Source organism: Hyla sarda, chromosome 1 (assembly GCF_029499605.1).
Source record: "Hyla sarda isolate aHylSar1 chromosome 1, aHylSar1.hap1, whole genome shotgun sequence".
NCBI classification, from domain to species: Eukaryota; Metazoa; Chordata; class Amphibia; order Anura; family Hylidae; genus Hyla; species Hyla sarda.
Window position 1 is genome coordinate 441,755,509 of NC_079189.1, and position 11,282 is coordinate 441,766,790.

The 11,282-nt window shown below is 42.4% G+C and overlaps 1 protein-coding gene across 5 annotated transcripts in view; it reads left to right on the forward strand.

Moving 5' to 3' along the window:
* The window catches only part of ZDHHC8 (zinc finger DHHC-type palmitoyltransferase 8), a 96,890-nt gene extending 86,918 nt beyond the window's left edge, over positions 1-9,972 (forward strand). For 4 of the 5 annotated variants that reach the window (XM_056532682.1, XM_056532649.1, XM_056532659.1 and 1 more), the window contains exons 10-11: positions 703-1,736; positions 7,856-9,972. In XM_056532682.1, coding sequence (XP_056388657.1) covers positions 703-1,736; positions 7,856-8,036 — 1,215 coding nt within the window. In that variant the 3' untranslated portion in view covers positions 8,037-9,972. Of the gene's footprint in view, positions 1-702; positions 1,737-5,280; positions 5,349-7,855 lie in introns of all 5 variants that reach the window. The other variant, XM_056532664.1, reaches the window with a different exon arrangement.
* Positions 9,973-11,282: the final 1,310 nt, after the last annotated feature.

An 11,282-nucleotide genomic window follows, 5' to 3' on the forward strand; every position in this document is an offset into this window, starting at 1 on the left:
GACCCCTGCGATCAGACATCTTATCCCCTATCCTTTGGATAAGGGATAAGATGTATAAGGCCAGAATACCAACGTCCATTGGGACCACCCCGCTATGACGCAGGGTCAGCTTGTGTACCTGCGTCATAGAAGGGACGAGGGCATACAGGTACGCCCTTCGTCCTTAAAGGGGTACTCCGGTGGAAAACTTTATTTTTATTTTTAAATCAACTGGTGCCAGAAAGTTAAACAGATATGTATATTACTTCTATTAAAAAATCTTAAACCTTCCAGTACTTATTAACTGTTGACTAGTACAGAGGAAATCTCTTTTCTTTTTGGAACACAGAGCTCTCTGCTGAATCATGAGTACAGTGCTTTCTGCTGACATCTCTGTCCATTTTAAGAACTGTCCAGAGTAGGCGAAAATCCTCACAGCAAACATATGCTGCTCTGGACAGTTTCTAAAATGTCAGCAGAGAGCACTGTGCTCGTGATGTCAGCAGCGAGCACTGTGTTCCAAAAAGAAAATAATTACCACCGTAGTACCCCTTTAAGGCAGCTGTTCATAAAATGGCATACTACCAGACTTTGCTCCCTTTTGGGCAGCTTCACACCATTCCTATTCTTTCATTATGTAAACACTCTTTTTTTTTTTTTTTTTTTTTTGTGTGTTACATTTTTAAGTTGAGATGTAAATGTTGCAAATGCTGCCTTTTTCAGATTGCTATGCATGAAGGACTAAAGGACAGTGTGTTTTTGGAGGAAGACTGCAGGAACCATGATTACCAGTCAGAGCCCAACCTAGATTTTCAGGAGTACCGCAAGAATTCCCTCCACAAGTCCTACCAGTCATCTCCGCTGCAACTTGACAACTTCACTGCCAACTCGCGCTCACTGAGCCTGAAGAATTCTGTGCGTCGTGAATCAGAGAAAATTCCTCTTCAGATGGTGAAATCAGAGGGTGAAACTACTACACCGTACAAAAGTGTTTTTTCCCCTAACGCCTTGTCTAACCGTAATGGAAGTTTATCTTATGACAGTTTACTCAACCCAATGGCTTCAGCATCTGATAAATGCACTGCACACACTGCCTCTGGTTCTGTGGGATACCATTCACCATATATGTCTGCCAAAATGTGCCATCTAAGAGGAGCAGAGCGGCAACCAGCTCAAAGTTTCAGTCCTGTATTAAACAGGGCTGCTGGACATCAAAGAGATCCTTCTCCCGTGCGCTATGACAACCTTTCCAAATCCATTATGGCCTCAATCCAGGAAAGGAAGGAGATGGAGGAAAGAGAGAAGCTGCTACATTCTCACACAGATTCAGTTTTTGCAGACTCAGGGGTCTATGATACCCCGAGCACATACAGCTTACAGCAGGTCAGCTCACTCTCAGAGAACCCACGTGCTACTGCAGGCCGCTATGGTTCGAAGGACAATCTTTTGGGAGGGGCTACAAATTTTAGCTCCAGGAACCCTATTCTACAGTCCTCTCTATCCTCCCTTTCTAGTGCAGTCTCCAGAGCTCCTAGGACTTCCACCACATCTTTGCAGGCTGACCTGGCCAATAACAATATCCAGAGTCATCAGCCCTTGCAAGGACGAGTTAGTAATGGGTCATACAAGTCCCCTGGCCATCAAGTTCCATCTTCGCCATCTGGAATACCCAGGTCGCCCTCTTATGGGGGAAGTAAAACGGTCACATTTCTTAATACCATGGAATTTGTAGAAGGAGCTTCCATGTCAGTTCAGAGGTAAGAATATAATTATGCAAAATACTTACAAAATATGTGCTTCAAGTTTTTTATGACCTTTACAGTATAGAAAAGTTTAAATCTGATTCTAATTTTCCTTCATTTTGTTTTATAGAGCATTATCCAATGTATAATACCTACACTTTTCCTCTGAATATTATATAGAAAAACCAATAGAAAAATGGTAACAAAACTCCTATAATAAATACTCCTACAATTGTCACCTCAACCAATAAACAATGATTGCAAAATCTATACATTTTATTGAAAAGTTAAACCAACAATAACAATACAAAAAAGGACAGACAACCCCCACCCCTAAAAAACATGTACCCCAGCAATAGCACCGGTTCCCTGGTCCTGGATTAAATCAATTCACAATAACAGGAACAATGCACAATAATAATTATTCCCTCTTAATAATAGTCTGGCAATGATAACATAATAATCACATATGAAAATAATACCATCATTCATTACCTATAACAGGCATGTTCCCACAAGCCATCCAGGGACACCGTGCACCCTCAACGGACGTCGTTTCGTGGGTCTCTCCACAAAATATATTAGCTTGAATAAATGTATAGCTCAAGCAAAACATGTAAGGCTTCACTCACATCACAGCTGAACTCCGCTAAATGGAGCTTCGTAGAGAAAAAAAACACTGCATGTCTTGTATTTGTCTCCTCTCAACTCCCCTAAAATAACAGACACCCAAATGACCCAATTCATGGCAATAGGATCTATTGGGACCCAGTGGTTTCAGTTGTGCCCTGACCCATTCAGGGTCCATTCAGTGTGAAAAGAGAGCCAAACAGGCCCTGGACAGGACGGAGCTCAGCGGTGTGAACTTATAATAAACAGTTTTCTGGTAATGATATAGTGAAGCAACAGAATGCACTTTTGAGGAGGTTATCCCATGAAGCTTTTTTATACCTAGTCCTTAAAGGCTGCTAATAGTTTTAAAGTAACCTGACTTTTTTTTGCCTCAGCAAGAAAAAATCCATTTCTTGTGGCTTCCTTTTAAGATACTGCTGCAATTCTGTGCTGCTGGGGGCTTTGGACAGAGCTCATCCCCTTCCCCTTTTGGCAATGTACAATATAGTCCCTTCTAGGGATCGAACGATATCGTTTTATTAGGGCCAATACCGATAATCGGTGGAGGTTAGGGCCGATAGCCGATAACTTATACCGATATTCCGGTATAAGTTATCGGCTATTCATCCCCCCGCGACACTGCTGCAGATCATTGATTTAAATCAATGCACTGCAATGGCTTTTGCGGTGCCATAGGCCGGCGCTGCCACCACCCGCTTCTCTCCCCCTGCCTGTCCGGGGTCCTGAGACCTATCACCGCCACCGCACCGCGCCTAGGGGGGCCTCCAGCTGTTGCAAAACTACTACTCCCAGCATGCCGGACAGCCGTTGTCTGTCCGGGCATGCTGGGAGTTGTAGTTTTGCAACAGCTGGAGGGCCTACTGTAGGTATAGTATATTATACAGACCCCTGTCCATCCCAGAACCCTGACTCACCTTCCCAGTTGCTGCAGGGACCGTCCGGGGAGGGTGGTCCGGGCCATCCATCCTTCCTGTAGTGTCCGGCGGCATTCCGGGTGGAGGGTGAACCGGTCTGGGCTGTCCTTCTTCTCCGGGGGTCCTCTTCTCCACTCCGGGCAGGCTCCGGCCTAGTAACGCTGCATAGACGCCACTGCGCAGCAACGCACCTGACATCAAGGCGTAGCGGCGTCTATGCAGCGTACTAGGCCGGAGCCTGCCCGGAGTGGCAAGAGGACCCCCGCAGAAGGACAGCCCGGACCGGTTCACCCGCCACCCAGAATGCCGCCGGACACTACAGGAAGGATGGATGGCCCGGACCAACCCCATTACGGGTAAGTTTAATTTTTTTTATTGACTCGGAGGGTGGGGGAGGGGCCCGACCGGTATAGCGGTATGGGCAAAAATCCATACCGGTATACCGCCCAGCACTACAGTGGGGGGTGCGACGCGGTGGGTCGGGGGGGGTCGCCGTGCGGGGCATTATCGGCAAGGTAATTGCCGATACGATAATGCCCAAAATCGTGATTATCGGCCATACCGATAATCGGTCGATCCCTAGTCCCTTCTTACTTTTCCTGGCAGGAGAAGTCTCCTCAGTGTTACTACAAAGTGTGGAGTCCCTCCCTAAAAAGTAATCCAGAAATCGATTTTCTGTTGACTGCTCTGCAGCGTACAGAGCATCACTATGCAGAGATCTGGTTGTGGGGAGAGTGACTGTGTGTTCTCCAGCATTCCACCCATTATGTGGATGTGCAAATCGCTGTGCAGGTTGAACACTAGGTGGTGCTTCCCTAGGTAAGGGCAGAATATTACAGCCAAGGTCTGTACACTTAAAAGCCAAAAACCTTTTTTGCTTATTGGCTCATAGGAGTGCTAAAAGAATAGGGGACTGATACTGATATGTCTACTGTATTTATGTTGGAAGGGACCTGTTTGTGTGTGTGTGTGTGTGTGTGTGTGTGTTTTGGCTACTAGGAGTATTGACTTGTAACTGCTGACAGATGTGTTTAACAGCATGCAGAGGCAAACATTGTGTGATCTTTACAAGTAATATGATATTTATTGTTGGGAAATCTCCTATAATAATTTGTATTCTAGGAAAGGTAACCTAAATACTTCAGCCAGGCCATAGAACTCTAAAACTACTATAAAGGAAAATGTTTCATCTAATGAACTAAAGGATTTTTTTTTTAAATATTAAAGTAATTCTAAAGACATTTATGAGAAAATCTGATCTGCATATTATTTAATGTAGTAGATTCTGATATGTTCTGCCAGCAAACCTGGGTCATAGTTTTTATTTGTGGTTACACAGTTCAGTACTGATAGCAGATTAAATAATTCCTAGCATAATAGTGGGTAGGCCACTGAATATCTTTCATCTTTTCAAGCTTTTAAGTGTTTTGTTAATACTGCCTTAAAGGAGTACTGCAGCCTTTTACTGCAGGATAGGGGATAATTGTCTGATTGCAAGGAGTTCAAACCCTGGGACCCCCCGCAATCTCCTGTACGGGCCCTGGCTCTGCCGTGGATCTCCCCATGCAGGAGGTGTGTCGGCCGCAGCATGATGCCGCGGCCGACACCCCCTCCATGTATCTCTATGGAAGAGGCTGAGATGCAGCGTTCATGAATCTCCACCTCTCCCATAGAGCTGAATGGAGGGGGCGACCTCTTAGTGAGTCCCGGGGCCCCCAAAAGGATGATTGCGGGGGTCCAAGCAGTCGGATTTCCCGCGATCAGACACTTATCGACTATCCTGCAGATAGAGAAGTTGCATGTGTCTGCAGTACTCCTTTTAAAAGATTTCTCTGTATGTAAAGATTATACCAAAAATATAACTAGGCTTTTCCTTGGAGCTTGACTAAAAAGTGAATACTTGCCTTCCATGCTGCATTGACTGGATGCATCAGTGTACCCCGCTGGTCTTATGGTTCTCACTACATTCCGCTTTCATCTGCCTCAGCACCCGCTCGGTTTGTTTTATACAGGCCAAGCATAAATAGTGGAATGGATGCATTGTGGTACCCTGGCCGATACAGTAAAAGAAGCATGGAAGGTAAGTAATGCCATTTCTTTCAAATCATACCTGGATAGGTTGGTTTTTATATTATAATCAATGCCAGATTCTGTTCATAGTAAGTTACAGGTATAGAAAGCAAAATGTAGAATGTTTTAATAAGCCTGATATAGGTGAATAATTTTCTTCCCCATTGCTGTGTACCCATGCAAATGCAAGCATTCCTGTGTAGGGCAATGGAAAATTTGAAAAATATATCGGTAAATTCTTAAAAAATATGTTTAACATAACATGACCTAAACAATAGGTCAATTTCTGATGACATATTCCCTTTAAAGTATACCTGTGATATCACAGAAAAAATATGGCTTATATATTTTACTCACTAGGTCATGCAGATTTTTTACACGTCTTTTTTGTATGTCTAGCTTTCTGTATTTGGCTTATAATTTACTCTTATTTATTTAGCTGCATCATATTCTATAGGTCTTTACAACCAGAGGAGGCAGCATGGCAAAAGATGATTAGCCCCTTAAGGACACAGCCCATTTTGACCTTAAAGGGTAGCTCCCACCATCATGTTTTTTTTTTCTGTCCCTGCCTATTGCCCTTCTATCCCTAACACCCTCCCTGCCTTTATTTTTATTTTTTTAATATTTTAAAAATGGCATTTAGTCTGCCTGGTAGTATGCTCACTACCAGGCAGACTTCCCCAGCAGGCACCACGTCACTGATGCCTGCTGGGGGCCAATTTCCGCCCTTAGTTCTCCTAACAGGGTGCCTCCAGCTGTTTCACCACTACAACTCCCAGCATGCCCTGACATCTATTGGCTGTCAGGGCATGCTGGGAGTTGTAGTGGGGAAACAACTGGAGGCATACCGTGATGGCCCATCCCGTTCCCGCCGCGCAGCCCACAACCCCCCTCGCCCCGCTGCGCCGCACAACCCACTACCCCCCCTCCCCCGCAAAAACATTCAGTAACAGACACAACATAGATAATCTTACCTGTCGCCGGGGCCTGCCAGGGAGCCTGCGCGCGTCCTCTTCATTCAAAGCGCTCGCTCCTGCCTGTCTGATTGACAGGCGGGTGCGAGCGCCGCAGTGAATGAATTCCGACTCGTTGCCAGGCTTCAACGAGTCGAAATTCATTAGTGACGTCACTGCCCAATGCATTTGGCCACTAGGAGAGCGACCCCTAGTGGCCGAATTTAAGTGATTTTAAACTAATTTAACAAAGTGATTTTAAAACAAAGTATATTAGAGATATGTTGTAGTACTTAAGTACTACAACATATCAATTTTTTGTTTTCATGACCGTGCCCATTTAAGGACCGGGCCAATATTTGTTTTTGCACTTTTGTTTTTTCCTCCTCCCCTTCTAAAAATCATAACGCTTTAAATTTTGCACCTAGAGACCCATGTCATGGCTTGTTTTTTGCGCCATCAATTGTACTTTGTAATGACATCAATCATTTAATAACAAAATCTACAGCAAAACAAAAAAATATATTTGTGGGGTCAAATTGAAAAAAATAAGATGCCATTTTGTAACTCTTGTGGGCTTCCATTTCTACACAGTGCAATCTTCTGTAAAATCTTTATTCTGTAGGTTCATACAGTCACAAGGATACCCAATTTATGAGAGGGTATAAAGGGAATAAGGGAGTGCAAAAGCACTGGGTGTGGTACCAATGTGTTATAAGTTTAGAATGCATCTCTTTATAGGCCATAAACTGGAGTGCCGCATCTCTACTTATCTGGATATTTTTGAATTATAAGGCCAGGAGTCAGGCCTTGGGAAGCAGAGCACCCACCTTGTGATTAATGCAGTGCTGGTTTCTTTTATGGTTTTGGATTTGGCTATGTAGTTCCAGATAAAGTTTAAAAAGTGGGCCTGGAGTGAGCAGAGCTCTGTTAAAGGAACTTTAACGGGAAGGTTTTCTAGGAGGTACAAGATTTTGGGAGAAAGGACATTTTGATGGCCAAGATGCTAAAAACAAAAGAGGAAGTGAGTCTTCCACATATCTAGAAGGGAACAAATCTTGTGAAACAAGGGGGAAAAGTTGATGCCATACAAAGGAGGTCCAAAGTATGTCAGAGTAGGTTTGCCATTCATTCCTAAAGTTACGCTTGAGGAGAGTAAGTGTGTATTTAAGGTATATTGAGTGGAAGGGCATCTGTCTTAGCAGTGTTTTACCTTTATAACCTGACAACATGATTGTCAGCCCCGATGTGTGCCATTATAGAAGAAGTATGACTTTTCCTATTCCATCCTGCCCGGGCTGCAAAATAGGAGAAAACAAACTTTCACTTACCTTCCTACTTTCCCCCTGGAGCTCCACTACAGCTGATTGGACGGCCGGGCTGTCTACTACCTACCTTCTTTAGCCCGGTACGTCACACGGCGCTTCAGCCTAAAACCGGCCGCAACGATGTCCCACCTCGGGCGGTGATAGCAGTTTCACCCAACTGCTTATAGTAACTTTTTGTATGTTTATTTATTTAGCATGGTAGCACTGTAATAATCTTATTATCTTTTCTTCAGGTCAGATGTAAAGACACTTCATGGTAAGATAAATGGACAGCCAAAGGGATTATCAAGACCTGAGTGTCGACTAGGATCCAAATCTAGTCCACAGAGCACTACTACAGTGAGTCCTTCTCGGCATTCTAGTGTAAAAAAGGTGTCTGGAGTTGGAGGCACTACATACGAAATATCAGTGTAGAAGTCCCTGCTTTGAGTGCCTTGAGCACTCAGAACGCTGCAGGTAATGAACCAGTAAAGTACAAGGCGTTTTTTTTTTTTTTTTTTTGAGGGCCGTGCGGAAAAGAGTACGGTCAATGGGAGCTTTAAGTCGTGACTGAAGGACCTCTAACAACAAGGAGGACATTGGTTACATGATGAAAAGAGCAAAATAAGCCATTGTACATGTGTGTCTGTCCATGAAAAAAGGAAGAAATGTTTTAAAATCTGTGATGTAAGCGCAGTGGGACAACATTTTATATTTTATTTTGCCATATTTTTTTTAATTTGTGAGTTGCAGAGTCTGAAACTATTGGGCCACAATAAAAGAATCAAGCTCTACTGAGAGAATAAATCCCAGGATCAATGGATATGAACAGAAAATAAAAAAATAAGCCCCCAGATCTCCTATTTCTTCTTCACATAGTAACTTTGATTAAAAGAGTTGTTTGTATGGTATGTGCTTGAGATAACAAATTTCTTGCGCTGTCAAAAGTTTAGAATCTGATTCCCCCCCCCCCCCCAAAAAGAAAAAAAAACTCATCCACTAAATTGTAACTATCTGTATTAGCTGCATGCACTATGGTTTAGGCATAATATAGAAGAATGATGCATCTTCATGCGGTGTGTCTAGTACTGCAGCCTAAGGTGGAAAGTAGCATGACAACTGTTCAGCTTAAAGTTTCAAGAGGAAAGAAAAGCAGGTTGAATGTAATGTAGTCATGTAATGTGTGATAGCCTGGTTCTATGAACTGTATGACCAACCACAATAGGTTTGTCAAACATTGTTTTTAGCATCCAGTTTGTGTCAGAATACTAAATTCAATTGCAACTCTGCCTTCTGCCTTGAGCCAAAAAAAACATCCCTGTTAGAACTTAAAAATCTGGCAATGCTTAAAGGCTATAGACACTTTTAGAATGCTTTTTTTTTCCCTAAATAAGTATTCTTGCTTTGTACTTATTAGGGTCCAAATGCATTCCCTCCATAGGTCTTTATTAAATATTTTGCTCCCTTTCCTTTCTACAGCCTTTGCAGCGTCCTTTTATCAATGAAGTCCATTAGAGAGCCTTTTTCTTGACAGTCTCTCATCAGTTATTCTCTTTCTGGCTATCAATCGGCTCAGAAGCTCTTTCAGGAGAGGAAAGATAAGACCTATTTAGGCAGCTTGTTTGATGGACATAGTAATTAGCTGTAGAAGAAAACCTATGAAGAAAATTGTTTTTATGTACCCTAATAAGCACAAAGCAATAATAAAACATGCATTCAAATGTAACTATAGCCCTTAAACCTTGCCTGTCTTTTACCGTGGTATTAACCATAATTATAACCATTTTTTAGGTGGAGACTGCAATACAGTGTAAAATGTGAATGGGTCATTAAGGATTCTGTTTCAGCTCCTGGAGACCAATGTTTATACTTCACTCCTGTAAAGGTCCATTAAAATCTTGAAAGTATTATGTGAAGAAAAAAAAGAAAGTTTATCTGTGAACTGCAGCTTATTTTTATTCTTGGGTCAAGTTTTTAGAATTTTACATTGATTTTATATCAAGTTTAGGTAACATGTTATTAAATTTGTCCTTTTGTCATTCTGTTGCCGTGGTGCATCAGTGTTATTATTCATGTGGATGTTTTCTTGCCTTAACCTTCACCTCTGAACAGGGGTTAAGCAATGTGGTGCTGTGTGGCTGCTAATATTTGTAGTGTAATGCCCTACACTTTGTCAGTGTAACTACCCCAATACACCTTATAGGCAGAGGAGTAACCCTTGTGAGTGACTACAATGGGATAATGTATTCATGATGGTAACATCCAGCCACATGGCATTAGGTTTTATTAGTTAAATGAAAAATATGTGGAATTATGAAAATCTATATTTCAGTGAATTTAATATGTAATAATAAACAATATGTACACCATGGCACAGAAGCAGGAGGTATGTTTGTTATATCTCTATGGGAAAGGCCAATTTTATATGTACCCTTTACAGGTTAAAAAGCAATGCACTGTTTTTATTTTACTTTTTTTTCTGTATTCCTCTTTTTGTTACTAGCCTTCTGTTGTAGGAACAGAGTATGTTTTACAGGTCCTTTTTATCAAACCTTTTTCTATATTTATTTTTTTAATGAAGGAAATATCTTGTCTTGTGTGTCTTTTGATGATATAAAGGCTAAGGTGTGTGAATGTTCAGAATACACAAGGACAATAGACATGGGGCAAACAAAAGCTTGCCCACTCTCATTGTAGAAATGCTTGCTGATACCCAATTATTTAAGTGTCTGTAAATTTTCTCCCAGGTATAATCCAGTCGACTCTTTCCTATGTGAATATTTGCAGCAATCTTAGACATTTCATGTAGCGTTTTTAAAGGTATGTCGTTAGAATATTGAATTTGGAGTTATTTGTGAAAATAAGAGGTGTTGACATATTTCAGCTTCTATTTTTCTTCCATAACTTTGATTGCAGAGGACCTGCTGTGCACATTCGTCTTTACAATCTTACGATCATTAAGAAAGGCTTATAACATGTCATGCCAATATACAAAAGTTTTGATTGGTCGGGGTATCTGTGCTGTGACCTCCACAAATTCTTGATATAGCCAACTGAAGCATGTGGCAGTGTGCTTCCCTTCTCAGCTCACCACTCAATTTGTCATGTGTCAGGGGAGGGGCTTCATAGACTATAATGGAGCCCATCTCCTGCAGTGAGCGCTGAGCCAGGAAGTAGAGCGTGCTGCTGCCCAGCTGATCACCTGGATATATCTAGAGATCAGTGGAGGTCTTAGCACTGAGACCCAGACTGATCAAGACTTTTGACATGTTGCTGTGACTTGCCAAAAGCCTTTTTTTAATGATAGTAAGGCTTTATTGAGCACATAGGGAGAGATTCATAAAGACTTGTGCTGAGGAAAGGTTGACCAGTTGCTTATAGCAACCAATCAGATAGCTTCTTTTATTTTTTAGAGTCCTTTTAACCACTTGAGGGATGCAAAACGCTTGGAGAACACATTAAACCGGTGGGTCCTGACTGCTATGAGCAGCCAGGACCCAAGGTTAATGCTGGACATCACCGATTGGGCCGATGCCCGGCAGTTACCCTTTAGACGCCGCAATCAAAGTTGATCGTGGCGTCTAAAATGAAACTGAAAGCATCCTGTCAGCTCAGCGGAGCTGATCGGGACAAAATCGGAAGGTTCCTTTACCTGCCTCCTCGCTGTCTGATGGGTGTTCT